The sequence below is a fragment of the Rhinolophus sinicus genome, chromosome X, assembly GCF_036562045.2.
Source record: "Rhinolophus sinicus isolate RSC01 chromosome X, ASM3656204v1, whole genome shotgun sequence".
In the NCBI taxonomy this organism is placed as follows: Eukaryota; Metazoa; Chordata; class Mammalia; order Chiroptera; family Rhinolophidae; genus Rhinolophus; species Rhinolophus sinicus.
This window is the reverse complement of record NC_133768.1, coordinates 114,057,653-114,073,286: the sequence shown is the minus strand read 5'-3', so window position 1 is coordinate 114,073,286 and position 15,634 is coordinate 114,057,653. Positions and strand designations below refer to the sequence as shown.

Sequence of the window (15,634 nt, the reverse complement as noted above, 5' to 3'; positions counted from 1 at the left end):
GCCAAGTAATTGAACAGACGTTTATCCAAAGAAGATAATGTAAATGGCCAATAAGCACATGTAAAGATTCCCAGTATCATTAGTAATAGCATGAAAGAAAACCACAATGAGATAACCACCTCAAACTCACTAAGATTGTGGGTATCATCAAGATAGACAATGAGAAATACTGGCAAGCATGTAGAAAAATTGGAGCCCTAATACATTGCTTTTGGTAATATAAAATGGTGTAGATCACTTGGAAGACAGTTTTGGCAATTCCTCAAAAAGATAAGCATAGAGTTACCATATGATCCAGCAATTCTACACCTATGTGTATTCCCAGAATAACTGAAAACACATCCACACAAAAACTTGTACACAAATGTTTATGATTGCATTAGTCATAATAGCAAATAAATGGAAACAACGCAAGTGTCCATCAGTTAATGAATGGTTAAACAAATGTGGTATAGCCATACAATGGAGCATGTGGCAGGAAAAAGAAAGGAAAGACTGATACTTAGTGCAACATGGAATAACCTTGAAAACATGCTAAGTGAGAGAAGTCAGTCACAGAAGACTGCATATCGTATAATTTCATTTATATGAAATGTCTAGGTTACGCATATATATATATACGGACAGGAGGTAGATTAGTGGTTGTCTGAATGTAGGGTAGGTGGAAATGGGGAGTGATGCTAATGAGTTTCTGGTTTCTTTTCTGGGGGGTGATGAAAATGATCTGGAATTATATAGCAGTAATGGTTGCCCAACTTTTTGAATATACTAAGATCCACTGACTTGTACTCTTTAAAATGGTGCATTTTATGATATGTGAACGTTGAGATACTTGTCTTAATAATAAAAGTGATGTAATTGTTTAGCAAAAGCTCGTTTTGAGACACTCTTAATTTTGTCAAATTTTGAATTTGTTTCTTCATGAATGAAACCTGACTCAGAAGCCTAGCAGCTGGTACTCTCTCCCTATCTCTGTTTGATAATCTAGTCAGGATATTTAGTAACCTAATCTTTGCTTACCTCTACCTGGAGATGTATGGGCATTGTGACAGTGGCAAGACCTTAGCTCTGGCAGCAAGATGGGTCTGAATGTGAACTCTGCCTCTGCCATTAACTTCCTGTATGACCTTGAACAAGTTCTTAACTTTCTGTGAGCCTGAGTTTAGGGATAATTACATGAAGGATAATTACCTACCGTGTTTCCCCCAAAATAAGACCTAGCTGGACCATCAGCTCTAATGCATCTTTGGAGCATAACTTAATATAAGACCCAGTATTATTTTAATATAAAACTTGATCTTACATAATATAATATAAGACTGGATATAATATGATATAATATAACATAATATAATATGATATAATATAATATAATATAATATAATATAATATAATATAATATAATATAATATAATATAATACTGGGTCCTATGTTAATTTTTGCTCCAAAAGATGCATTAGAGCTGATTGTCCGGCTAGGTCTTATTTTCTGGGAAACACGCTAATAAAGTTATTTTGAATATTAAGCCTTCAGCCAAAGGGCTTGATGCATTTATGTTTCAGGAGATTAATCTTTTCCTTTCAATGTTCCAATATGATACTTGTCACATTTCCTTTAGAGGCAAACTGGTCTTCCCTGGAAACATACCAGAATAACAACAAAAATCTCTCTGACCACTTTTGTAGCATAAAGTATTTGGGGACAGGAGAGGAGGTCAGTAAACTTTTACATTTTTTCCTGTTTACTCTTTCTGGTTAGGGTATTTTTCTTCTGTGTGCTGAGGTTGAGCTTTTAATTGGCGGTGTTTGCAAAGGTGACTTCCCTGGGTATGTGCAGCAACTTAACTCTCAGCAGAAAGAAGTGCTGTTGTCTGGTATGCTGCATTTGACCCTGAATTTCATTTCCTCATTACGGGGAATGCTGGATTAGTTGTCCAGTTCTCTTAGGAAGGGAAATCTATTTTTGATCAAAACTATATTAATATGGATGCATTTTTTTCCTCCATGCTTTCAGTATGTTTGCTTTAATTCAGATACCATTTGAGAATATACTTCCTGTTTCTGGTGAGAATTTGGGAACTTTAAAATAGTAGTTATTAGAATTCAAAGGGACACTAAAGACTATCCAGCTTAATTTAGCTTTTATTGGTTTGTTTAGTATATGAAGAAACTGAAGTCCGGGGAGAAGAAGTGACTTGCCCAGTCACCTCGCCAGTATGTGTCAGAACTGGAACTGGAAGAGTAGAGCACTGGGACAGGGAACGGGGGTAATGTTTGTTATCTACTATGTGTTGGCACTCTACATTTACCTTCGAATTCAGTCCCTGCAACAGCACTCTTGGGTATGTCGTCATATTTGACGAGTTAGGCAACTGAAGCTCAGAGGGGTCAACTCACTTAATCAGAAGTCTCACAGCAAGAGGCTAATAGACTGAGGCTGCAAATCCAAGTCTATCTGTCTGAAGTTCATCCTCCTTCTAGTTCTCTATCTTGTCCACTAAACTAGAATCCTCGTCATCTATCACCCCATCTGATGTTCTTTCTAACACACTGCACGCCTTGCTTATCTACAGTGCCACACATGCTCTTCAGGAACCTGAGAAAAATAAAACTAGATTGCAGAGCTGGATTTAGGCCTAATATTAGACACTTACACTAATGGAACAGAATTGAGAGCCCAGAAATAAACCCATGTGTATGTGATCAACTAATATTTCACAAGGGATCCAAGAGTACTCAATGGAGAAAGTCCCATCTGTTTGATAAATGGTGCTGGGGAAATTGGATATTCACAAATAAAAGAATGAAACTAGACCCCGATCATGAACCACTCAAAATTAATTCACAATGGATTAAAAACTTGAATGTAAGACAGGAAACGATAAAATTCCTGGTGGAAAACAGGAGAAAAGCTTCTTGACATAGGTCTTGGCAGTGATTTTTTGCATATGACATCTTAAGCACCAGCAGCAACAACAACAACAACAAAATCAACAGTGAGACTACTTCAAACTAAATCGCTTTTGCACAGCAAAAGAAATAATCAACAAATGAAAAGGGAGCCTATGGAATGGGAGAAAATATTTGCAAATCATGTCTGATAAGGGGTTAATATCCAAAATATGTAAAGAGCTCCTACAACTTAATAGCAAACCAAACAATTCAAACAAGCAAATTGAAAAATGGGCAAAGGATTTGAATAGACATTTTCCCAAAGAAGATATTGGAATAGCCAAGAGGTACATGAAATGGTGAAATGGTGCTCAGCATCACTGATCATTAGGGAAATGCAGATGAAAACCTTGATGAGATGTCACTTCATGCCTGTTACGGCTATCATGAAAGAGACACGAGATAAATGCTGTGGAGGATGTGGAGAAAAGGGAACCCCTGTGCACTGTTGGTAGGAATGTAAATCGGTGCAGCCACTGTAGAAAACAGTATGGACTTTCGTCAAAATATTAAAAATGCAACTACCTTATGATCCAGCAATTCCACTCCTGGGTATTTATCTGAAGGAAATGAAATTACAGTACTGCAAAGATCTGAACACCCATGTTCATAGGAGGATTATCTGTAATGTTTAAGACATACGAATAGAAACAACCTAAGTGTCCACACACACACACACTAGAATACTAATCAGCCACAAAAAAGGAGGAAATCCTATCATTTGTGACAACATGGATGGACCTAGAGGGTGTTATGCTAAGTGAAATAAATCAGACAGTGAAAGAGATACCACATGATCTCACTTATGTGTGGATTCTAAATAAACCAAATTCATAGAAAAAGAAGTCAGATTTGTGATTGTCAGAGTTGGGGGTGGGGCAACAGGGTGAAAATGGTCAAGTACAAACTTGCAGTTGTAAGATAGTAAGTACTAGGGATGTAACGTACAGCATGAGGGCTGCAGTTAACACTGCTGGATGGTATACTTGAAAGTCGTTAAGAGTGTAGTGCCTAAAAGTTCTCATCACAGGTAGAAATATATTTTTGTAGGTATATGAGATGATGGATACTAACTAAACTCACTGTGGTAATCATTTTGCAATATATGCATGACAAGTCATTATGCTGTACACCCTAAACTTATACAGTGGGGTATGTCAATTATGCCAATAAAGCTGGAGAAAGAAAAGCTCTTGGGTAGGGGGATTGGCTGAAAAAGAAGAGAAACACTGTACTGAACACATTTCCCTGATGGCCTTTGATTTGGCACCTTCGTCTGGTGGCCACCAGGACTCAGGGCACAGGTCCTGCCCTCGTTGCACAGATGTCTGCCCCCTTGCCTATCAGTACCATGGCTAATTTGGTTTATTTTTTATTTTGTTCTTCCAGCTGAGTCCTTCAAGGAATTTGCTGAATTGCTCAACGAAGTAGAAAACGAGAGGATGATGATGGTAGGTCACCAACCTGGGCCCGGAGCCCAGATCATTGCTGCTATTGGGGATTGTTCTGCCTTCGCTGCTTAGATGGGTGCTCTGTTGTGGTTTCTGTGTCATGGCTGTCTGGTACTGTAAAGACAGGGGATAGATTTGGTCATTCTGCCTCAAGCTCCCACCCTGAGAGTGGAGCATCAGATGGAGAGAAATTAGTTGGGAAGTAAATCCTCTCCTGGTTCATTTCAGTGGGAAAGGATTTCAGAGGCCATTAAATTGGGCTGTTGAATATGTCAACCCAAACTGTGGTCATTAGTGTTCTTAAGCAAACTATTTATGTATGTCTGTCCTTCTAGAAATAATGCTATGGGCTTTATTTATATTTGATACATGATTGTTTTATTTAAATCTATGGGAAAACTTTTTTCCTTACATTTAAAGTCTAATTTTTAAAAATTAATAGATTTTAATAGTTAAAGCAATTTTAGTTTTACAGAAAAATTGAGTGAAAAGTACAGAGATATTTCATATACTTCATTTCTCCCCCTGTCCCTTTCCATACACTGTTTCTCCTATTTTTAACATCTTGCAAGTGTGGTATATTTGTTCAAATTAATGAGCCAATATTGACACATTATTAACTAAAGTCCATAGTTTGTATTAGGCTTCACTCTGTGTTGAACATTCTGTGGGTTATAACAAATGTGTAATGATATGTATTCACCAATAAAGTGTCATCATACAGCGTATTTTCACTGGGCTAAAAATGCCCTGTTCTCAACCTATTCCTCCCTTCCTCCCTCCCTTACATACGAGCCCCTGGCAAACACTAATCTTTCCTTTTATTCTGTGTTGTGTTTTCTAGAATAGCATATTGCTGGAGTTGTATAGTACCTAGCTTTTTCAGATTGTCCTCTTTCACTTAGTAATATGCACTTAAGTTTTCTCCATGTCTTTTCACGGCTTGATAGCTCATTTCCTTTTATTGTTGAAGTATTTATGCACATATTCCATTATCTGGATGGACCGCAGTTTAGTTATCCATCACCTACTGAAGGACGTCTTGGTTGCTCCCAGTTTTGGCAATCATGAATAAAGCTGCTGTAAACATGTATGTAGATTTTTGTCTGGGTATAAATTTTCAACCCTTTTGAGTAAATTCCAAAGAGTACAGTTGCTGGATTGTGTGGTAAGAATATGTCTGGTTTCTAAGAAACTGCCAAGCTGTCTTCCAAAGTGACTGGACCATTTTCTGTTCCCACCAGCAATGGATGAGAGTTCCTGCTGCTCCACATCCTCAGCAGCATTTGGTGTTGTCGTGGTTTGGATTTTACCCATTTTAATAGGTGTGTAGTGGTATCACACTGCTGCTTTAATTTGCTTTTCCACGGTGACATAGGGGGTTGAGCATCTTTTCGTATGCTTATTTGCCATCTGTAGATCTTTGGTGTCTGTTCAGGTCTTTTGCCCATTTTTTTCTGGAGTTGTAGCTTTGGAGAGGACAACAAAGAGATCTGCCTTCCTTTTTTCTCATGACGTGACTTCCTGTTGGCAGCTCAGTTTTGTTAAGCCCTTTGTTCCAATAGAAGAGTTCTCGAATCTGTAACACTCTTCCTTTTCAACAGTGTGGTGCTGGCTTCTCAAAACACTGCTCTCACTTCATCTAGGTCCCTAGAGAAGTAGCATTGAAGGCAGGGCTTGGAGGCACGGGAATTCGAGACTTAGGCTCTAGTAATGGCTGTGCCACTAACACTTGTTGACTTTAGACTGACTAATCACTTATCTCTCTGAGTCGCTTCTTTCTTTATAGGGAAAATGAGAATCATAATCTCCAGCTCCCAAGGTTGTTGTAAATACGCCAAATGATATAATGAATGTGGAAGTGTTTTATTGATAGCAAAAAAAGGAAACTACTGATTACATGTATTGTTTCTAGTTATCTTTTGTAGCACCCAAGATTCTGCTTGTGGAAATTTTGCTTGGGAATTTTCTTAGTTCAAGAGATTTGCTTGTGAGGATACTGAGAGACCAATATGGGTAGTTTCCATGGAGTCTGGTAGATGGCCCACTAGCTAATCCACGCTCTACTAAATGTTTTCTTCTGCCCGAAGAGTGTGTGGACTGCTGCCAATGTTGATCTCAAAGGCATTCACCCCCATTTCATTCGAAAGCTCAGCTGTACTTCTCTCCAGCCTTAGTTGTTTCTTCATCTCTTTTATTTACCCAGTTACAAAGCTCTAAAATATTGAAGTAGGATTCATCTTTGGAGATGTTTTTCTCACCCTTCTCACTGGCTCTTTTCCACAGGACTGACTCATTTTCTTCTGTCTTTAATTATGTTGTGCCCTTTTGTCCCCACAACTCTTCAATCATGTACTGAGTGTCAGCTCCCCATTTCCCATTTAATTCCAGGAATGCTGTGAAGGTTAGGCTCAATGAGGGCCTTTCAGAACATGCCAGGAATTCATTGCTTGGTCACACCTCTCCCATTTCCTGGAACTGTGGTAAAAAGACTCCTGTACCCCGATATGGATAATGTGGGGGGTGTTAGTCAGCTTTTTTATCCTTTGTATAAAAAGGGGCCTAAAGAAACTTTAGAAGAATTAGGAAGGAAGTTCACAGCCCTAGCACGTGGCCATGGCAAATGTCTAGTCATTGTCATAAATGAATTTAAATTGTGGAAGGAACTAGGGACGGAAGAAATGCAGAGGAGCGTCTGAGCTGTGATTTCTTAAACAGTACCCTAGGGGAGGTTGTACTATCTGAGCAGGTGGCTTTGAAGTCTGGATGGCAGACTTCCTGTATGGTTAAAGAGGGAGGCTTGTCTAGATGCCTCTATGACTCTGAACGGGACTGAGGCAATGTGCAAGGTCTGTCCTTGAGGACTGCCAAGAATAAGAAACTAAAGAGGACTGTGATATTTAAAGCAGCTATCCTCCCTGCCTCCTGTTGGTAATTCCCCATCCTGAGCCATTTTGCACCTCTGGGTTGAATACCATCTCTACCTTCCTAGCTGCCCTACCTAATGTTAATTTGGGCTTCATTCAATGGAAACCTGATCAGATAAACTCACTAATGTGTTTTGGATGTCACTTATTATCCTGGGGATTCTACCCGGAGACCACAGGCAGGAACTTTTCTCCTAGAGAGCTCACAAAATGGATGCACTGATCAGAAAGGGGAATAAAGGCCAAGTTCACTTAGAAGGGCTTTGATGAGTAACCGTTAGACTTCTTTTTCATAATTAATTTATTTTTTATTACAGTTGGCATAGAATAAATAAGTAGTTGCTAGACTTCACACAATGGGATTTATAGATGATGTAATACAGAATTGTACACCTGAAATCTATGTAATTTTACTAACAATTGTCACCCCAATAAATTTAATAAAAAGAAAAAAAAAATAAAGATGGAAAAAAAAAAAAGAAAGAAAAGGAGCCAAGGTTAGGTGTGAGCTTCTCCTACATCTCTAGCTCTGTCTTCTGGCAGAAGGCAGTCTAGTAACCAATGAGTGTCAAAGAGAGGAAAAGGTTCCGAGTATCTGTTTGTGTTGTAGGAGACTGGGAGCGGTATCACCAATGTGATTAAGAGAAAACTATGGGCTCCAGTTTTAGTGAATCACGCACTCCTTTCCTAGACTGACACGGGGCCAAACATGTAAAAAGCAGTGGCCTTATGGATCCTGTGTGACAAGTTGCTGGCATACATGCTTATGCAACAAAACCCCCTTGGAATATAGAATACCGGCAACTGCCATCTTTGGGGTGCCTGTGTATTCTAGAGCTCAGCTGAATATCCATACAGAGGCTTGCCATACTACTGTCTTTAGAAGTGGCAGATCACATAGTATCAGTTCTGCTAAACTGTATTGGCTCAAAGCAGTAACGACCCCACTCATATTCAAGGGAGAGGAGACAGAGACCTCACCTTTCAATGGGAAGAGTGTCACAGACTTTGTGGCCAGGTTTGAAAACCTCCACAAAAGTAAAGAAGAAAAATGACTCTCGTACTGGGTGTATGACACCAATGACTTCATTTGTTTCCAAGTGGGTACACAAAGTTGATGACGTGTTGGCCAAAGGAGCTGGGCTGCTACTTTAGTAGAAGAATTCTTGTCTTCAGTCAAGGAAAGTGACTGGTGTCTGTATTTTTGATACCAGAACAGGTAGTGGAGGTTTGATTGGATGATGGTTTGCCCATTTAATCAAAGCTTGGACCATACCTGGACACAAGACAGAAGGCCCAAAGTGCCTGCACGATCTGGGTGAAATATGTACTAATGCCCCAAGTTGCTATGCTTTTTGGTGGTAGCTTAAAAATTGCTTCTTAGTTTGGAGAATATAAGAATGGTGAAAACTAGCTTTCTACTCTGTCTTCCATTTTTGTTATGAAGATCTGTCTTGTCTTGCTGATACTTTGTGTCTCACCTGACAAGGAAGCCAGTCCCTCATTTCCCTGTCTTGTAATGGATCAGAATTAACACACCGTGTCCCAAAAGCCAGCCCTTCAGATGTGTTCTCTGAGGTCCTTCAGTAAATTGCAAATAATTCCCACCACTGAAGAAACAAACCCCACTAGTTGCCTTGGACAGATACAGTCTCCCAAGAGGTTTATACGAAGACAAAGCTTTGTAGATCTCCACTTGCCCACTGTGCAGGGGTTCCAGTTTTGATGTGATGGTTTCATATCTTCAGAACCATATCAATGCCAATATTTTAGTGCTTGGACAGGCTGTTCCTATCAGCTTCTGAGCATCCATAGGAAATTCGAAGGCCTGGTCTAGTGCTCTCTGTGATGCTGCGATATACCCCAAATTCTGAAGGGAACATTTTGGTTTATGACACCCCAGGACAGGACTGGAAACGATTTACTTTGGGATTTATGCTAATTCAATTACTGCTAACTTATTTGCCTCCATGAAGTGGTTTATGCTTGGTGCAATCGTCCTTTCATGAATTTTTCATTCCCTTTCTCACCACATTTACCTCAGGCCTCCTATGTCTGTTTCTGGACATGAATCTGGATATTTATCAATTAAAAACTCAGATCAGATGACCGGTGAAGTTACAGAGGCATGCCCCTAATGTTCCTTCTCTCATTTCCTCTCCAAGCATTTGATTTTAAGAGACCGATGTGGGGAAAAAGACAGTAACCCAACAAACTCGCAAACTAGTTAACATTTTTCAGGATGGTGCATTACCTGGGAATGCCTGAGAAATCTTGAATTTAAACCTTGCTGACTAATCTAAAAGTCGTTTTGTGTGTTCTTTCTTTTCTCTAGGTACACAATGCTAGTGATTTGCTAATCAAACCCCTGGAAAATTTCCGGAAGGAGCAAATAGGCTTCACTAAGGTACATTTTCTCTGCATGTGTAAGATATTTTGTACATTGAATAGTTGTTGGGGCTACCACCCTTCACTCTTCTGGGGTGAGAAGGGTTTGTCTCTATAAGAAAACTCATCAACAAAAAATAAATAAATAAATAAATAAATAGAAAATCAATTGGCTCCTGGCTGTGCTTTTAGCTAGCTATGTAGTAGGTTGGTGCAAATGTAATTTAAAAGGTTGAAAAATTGCAAAAACTGCAATTACATTTGCACCAACCTAATAACTGGACAAGACACTTCTCCTTTTGGGTCTGCAGTTACTCCATCTTGAAAATGAGGAGCTTGCTAATAATAGCTGTTATTGAAAGACTACTTACTATGTGCAGAGCCCTGGGTTAGATGCTCTACATTCATTCTCTCATCACAACATCCCTGTGAAGTCCTGGTATTATCACCATTTACATGGGTCCTGTGGTTTCAACAAGATAAAGGACATGACCAAAGTTATATAGTTACTACCGTGTTTCCCCGAAAATAAGACCTATCTGGACCATGAGTTCTAATACGTTTTTTGGAGCAAAAATTAATGAAAGACCCAGTATTGTATTATACTATATTATATTATAAAGATCCGGTATTATATTATATTATATTATATTACATTACATTACATTACATTACATTACATTACATTACATTACATTATATTATATTATATTATATTATACCTGGTCTTATAATAAGACCAGGCCTTATATTAATTTTTGCTCCAAAAGACGCATTAGAGCTGATGGTCCGGCTAGGGCTTATTTTCTGGGAAACATGGTAAGAGACAGTAGCCAGGATTTAGACCTGAGGCTCTTTTTAGCTTCAAATCCCACATTCCATTCAGCCACACTATCTAGATGTGTGCTGTGCAATATGGTGGCCAATATAAATAAAAGGAAATTAATTCAGTTACTCAGTCATGCTAGTCACATTTCAAGTGCTCAATCCTGGACAGCACAGATATAGAACATTTCCATCATTGTCCAATTTCTGTTGGACAGCCCCGTGCCAGATAATCTCGGATTCCATCCAGCTTGTCTACTCATGGATCTCTTGGGTTTCCCTGTCTTGTAAAGGGGTATGAATAATTGTGAACTTGATTCTTATCAGCAAGGTGTAGGCCTATTTTGTGAGCCCCAATGTATATGTACCATGTAACCCAGATAGTCTGTCAGAACCAAATGTAGCATCGTGACCAAGCATCTGGCCCTTTTAGGACTAAGAACACACCATTCAGTGGCTATTATCTGGGATATCATGACAAGTAGTTTGGACTGAGGATATGAAAAAGTAGCCAGTTCTGAGAAGAAAGAGCAGACCAGTGGATGGGCTCCCACTGCCGCAGCCATCAGTCACATGACATGGGTGTTATTTGTGTGACTAGCATTCACGCAAAGTCAGTTCTCTGGATAGCCCAGCACTTCTGGATTCCACTCGGTTCATCTGGAGTCTCACTAGCATAAATACTTAATTGGGAAAATATGTACTTGGAGGAGACCCGAACCTCTCAAATCACAAGTGTGGTATGAAAATAATTAACCACTTGGTAAGGAACATGACTGTTGTTACATCACTAAGTAAGGAGGATAATGGACACATGATTTCAAAACCCTCACACGTGGTTTACTTTCATTCCTGGATGAGAACAGGAAAAACGAGAGTAATTCGTCTGAGGGCCAGGAAATGAATTTCTGTTACATACTTCCTGTGTCCCAGGATTTTAATATGCTATCTTCCTTAATTCTTCCAGCAGACATGTGAAGTAGGATGTATAAAACCCATCATCCCAATGAAGAGGCTGAGACTCAGAAAGGTTACATTCCTGTCAGTCTCTTTCCTCTAGTTCTTTACTAGTGGGGCCAACCTGTACACTGACAAGGAAGGTGACCAAGGCTCACTGTGAGGGTCAGTCTCAAGAAACTATGTAAAATTCTCCTAGCAGTAAAATTTAAGGCAGCAGAACGTGCTCTGAAGTAAGGACGAGAAAACATAGCTTCCAGTCTAACCCTGTGTGTTATCAATTTATTACCTCTCAGTTCGAACACCTCTTAATACCTGTTCTGTGAAAATGGACAGAATTCCTTTGTATTTATGTACTTATTTATTTGGAAGTTTTATATACTTTATTTATTTTGACATTGAATATTATTTTATATTAATTTCAGGTGTGCAGCATAGTGATTAGATATTTATGTAATTTATGCAGCGATCCCCCTGACTAGTCTAGTACCCACCTGATACAATGCATAGTTATTACAATATTACTAACTATATGCCTTATGCTTTACTTTATATCCCCTTGACTATTTGGTAACCACCAATTTGTACTTCAGCTGTTTCACCATGCCCCCTACCCCCCTCTATTCTATCACCCCAACAAATGTAGTACCCATCTGACACCATACATAGTTATTACAATATTACTGACTATATTCCTTACCGACAGAATTCCTTAAGCATTTCTCCTTTGCATTAAGCAAAAGATTAAGTGAAGGGTGCTAGAGGGATGTTACAGGAAGAAGGGGCTCTCCTGAAGCTTCCAGTTGATGCGCGCATGGGTCAGTAGAGTGGGAGTGAGATGCCCGGCGGGACTCTGGCCCAGCCACACACCGAGAATGCATGGTTCCTCAGTGACCTCAAAGCTTCTGCCTGGCGTGGCCATAACCTTTCTGCAGGTTTCTCAATATAGCTCTCTCCCTGAAGGTGTCCCCACCCATGCTGTCCCCCAGCTTCCCTCTGTAGGTCCCCCATGTAGCATGCCTGCCAAATGGTTTGTAACAGCGCCGCTGCTCCCCGCTTCCTCCGCCAGGCCCCCGTGCAGCCTGGTTGTGCCCTTCGTAGGAGGTTCCACTGAGGCAGGCTGGCCCTGCAAGCTCACATCAACCTGGAGCTTGCGCATCCCCTCTGCATATGTGCTCCCCTGGTTTCTGGGTCTTTGTTCCCCACCTGCAAGCTGGAGAGTTGCCTCCTGTTTCCTCAGTGATTGCAGGCCCCCAGGCTACATCAGCAAACCTCTCTGCTATTCAGTGGCTTAAATTATACCTTTTCCAGTGAGAGCTGAACTCCTCCCAAATTTGTCCTCCCTTGGGTACCTTCCCTCAGCCTTATGGTTCCATACAGAATTTCAGTATATCTTGTATTTACATTTTTCAGTTTAGTAAGTAGTTTAAAAGTTCTTGATACTGGTTTCTATCTCTTGATTGGGCCCGGACTGATACACTCAGCAGGGCGGCTAGCTGGCTCTGTGACTTTGTTGGTGGTGGTGTGCGTTGCTAGGCCCTTACAGATGTAGATGGATGTTCCCTTCTGAACCTCAGAACAGCCCTGTACAGTAGAGGTTATTCTCCCTTGATTACAGATGAGGACACTAAGGTTCTGTGAGGTACGGTGGCCATGGTCACTCACCCAGGAAGTGATGGAGCTTGGAGTTGAATTCAGTTCTTCTTCTTGTAAGACGAGGGCTCATTTCATTTTTTGAGAGATGTCACTTCTGTCTGGGCCTCAGTTTTGTCTATGTACAACAGGAACAATGGGCAAATGATTCCTAATGAAATCTTCTGAGTTTATCAGGGTAATTAACTAAATGTGCATCAATTGAGTAGTAGAAATGATCCTCTCAGAATTTAGTATGCTGTAATGTCAAAATACACTAGATTCTGAAGACCGTATGAAAAAAAATGTAAAATATTTCACTAATATTTTATATTGATGACATGTTGAAATGACACTGTTTGGGGTATATTGGGTTCAATAAAATATATTATTGAAATTAATTTCACCTCGTTCTTTTTCCTTTTTTAAATGTGACTACTAGAAATTTTAAAATGATGGATGTGGCTTGCATTGTATTTCTATTTGATAGCACTGCATGAGACAAAGTAATTACCTTTCCTGGAGGGCACCTGCCATTTCATGGAGGCAGCATTGAAAGAAAATTCATATGCACACAGGTATAGGATTAATTAATTTAGTTAACATAAAGTTCTTAGAACAGTATCTGATGAATAAGTGTTAAGTGTTTTCTGGCGTCATTCTCATATCATCATCATCATTGGCAACAAAACAGGGAGGATAGAATGCGGTCCATGAAATTGCCCAATAAATGATGGACTTATTCTGGTTTACAAATTAAAAGAAGAAAGGTTAATGAGTGAGGCAAGAAGAGCAGGGTCCGGACAATAAATGTTTCCCAAGTGACTACTGATTTATGGAGAGGTTTCACATCACTAGGTCTGCAGCTCTATGTTTGGCACTGCATGTTGTGGGAGATGTCTTTTTGTCATAGATACTTAAAACAAAACAAAACAAAACAAAAAAACAGAACCAGAGTTCCTTACTCAGTAGGTCTGGGGTAGGCCCCAAGAATTTGCATTTCTAATAAATTCTCAGGTAGTGCTAAGCTGCCAGTCTGGGTGGGGACCATACTTTGAGAACTACTGGGCTAACACAGGGTTGGGGGGGGACAGTGGAGGGATAAAAAAAGAGATGCAAAATAGCAGAGTGCTGGGAACTAAGAGGGGACACATTCTGAACAAACTCATCTTGTTTTCTGAAAGTGACACTGACACTACCGCTCTTGAAATAAGAAATTAGTTGTGTGAAATCTGTGGGAAGGTGATGGAGCAAGCATGGAGGGGAGTGATTTGTGATGCTCAAATAATATTTTTCTCCTGTGGCTCCTGTGTGGGCAGAGTTTGAGCTGTTGGTGAGACATGGCTGGCTAATACAAGGCACTGTGTTTGCAGAGTTCATTGACAGGCCAGTGAACTCTGTTGTCAGTTCACCATGGGTAACTGGGTCCTAGTAGATAGGGTCTTTTGATGATCAGACTCTCAGATGGCTATTTTGTGAGTCATTTCACAGGGACAATCAGTTCCCATCAGGTTAGTCATTCTGTGATGCCTTGGGCACTAGCTTCTGTTATGCAATAGATTCTGAATGGCTTCAATAGTTGGTTTCCCAATCTTGTAATCAGGGGCCAGAGGATCTCACAGGTGTCATCTTTCAGAGGATTTTCCTCCAGGGGTAAACTGTTTAGCTGGGGCTCCTAACTCCATACTTTAGCCAGAATAGTTTCCCTTGGATCTGTTTTATAGAGTGGACTATGGGGACAATAGTTCTTTTAAAACAGGACTCTGTTGGTTAAAAAAACAAATTTGCAAACTGCCTCTTTATACTAAAACCTGATAGTTCTCCCTTTCCAATTCAATAGGATATGTCTTTCAACCTCCGTATGGCAGTTTAGTTATTTATGCAATTAGATGGACATTTGTTTTCTTTTAATTATCGTGTGTAATCTACAGTTTCATCGGACTAATTCCATTTTACAACCATTACGTTTTGAAAAAAAAGTGTTTAGGTTTTGCCTTCTAAGAATTTAAATTATATACACCAAGCATACATATATAAATATGAAATAGTACAATAGGCTCTGTAAAAATAAACCTCAACAGTCTCCATCTTTCCCTACTCCTCAGACACATTCATTTTTAACCATTTTATTTGTATTATTTTAATGGTTACTTTTATGTTTTTAAAAATATGCTTATATTGCTATTTCTTGATTTATTGACTTTAGAAATTATTTACTTCTTCATGCTTCCAATACAGGTGGTCATTGCTCTTTCCCTTGTCTTCTAATCTTTGATAATTATCACATCCTTTTAATTCTTCTACTGCTGACTTCTGTCACTTTAAATAATATACTTGAACCCCTAGTTCTTACTCCATCAACTTTTGACCATAGCTTTGTAAGATATTAGCACCTCTCTCTTCCTTTACTATCTTTTAACCCTCAACTCCTGTCAGCTATCCCTTCACTTTTCACCGATAGGGTTGATAACATTATTATTCTATCCTGGAACCTTATTCACA

At 39.6% G+C, this 15,634-nt stretch overlaps 1 protein-coding gene across 6 annotated transcripts in view; it reads left to right on the top strand.

Annotated features, from left to right (window-relative positions):
• The window catches only part of OPHN1 (oligophrenin 1), a 304,832-nt gene that overhangs the window by 109,795 nt on the left and 179,403 nt on the right, over positions 1 to 15,634 (top strand). For all 6 annotated transcript variants that reach the window (XM_019753605.2, XM_019753604.2, XM_019753610.2 and 3 more), the window contains exons 4-5: positions 4,342 to 4,403; positions 9,666 to 9,737. In XM_019753605.2, coding sequence (XP_019609164.2) covers positions 4,342 to 4,403; positions 9,666 to 9,737 — 134 coding nt within the window. The remainder of the gene's footprint in view (positions 1 to 4,341; positions 4,404 to 9,665; positions 9,738 to 15,634) is intronic.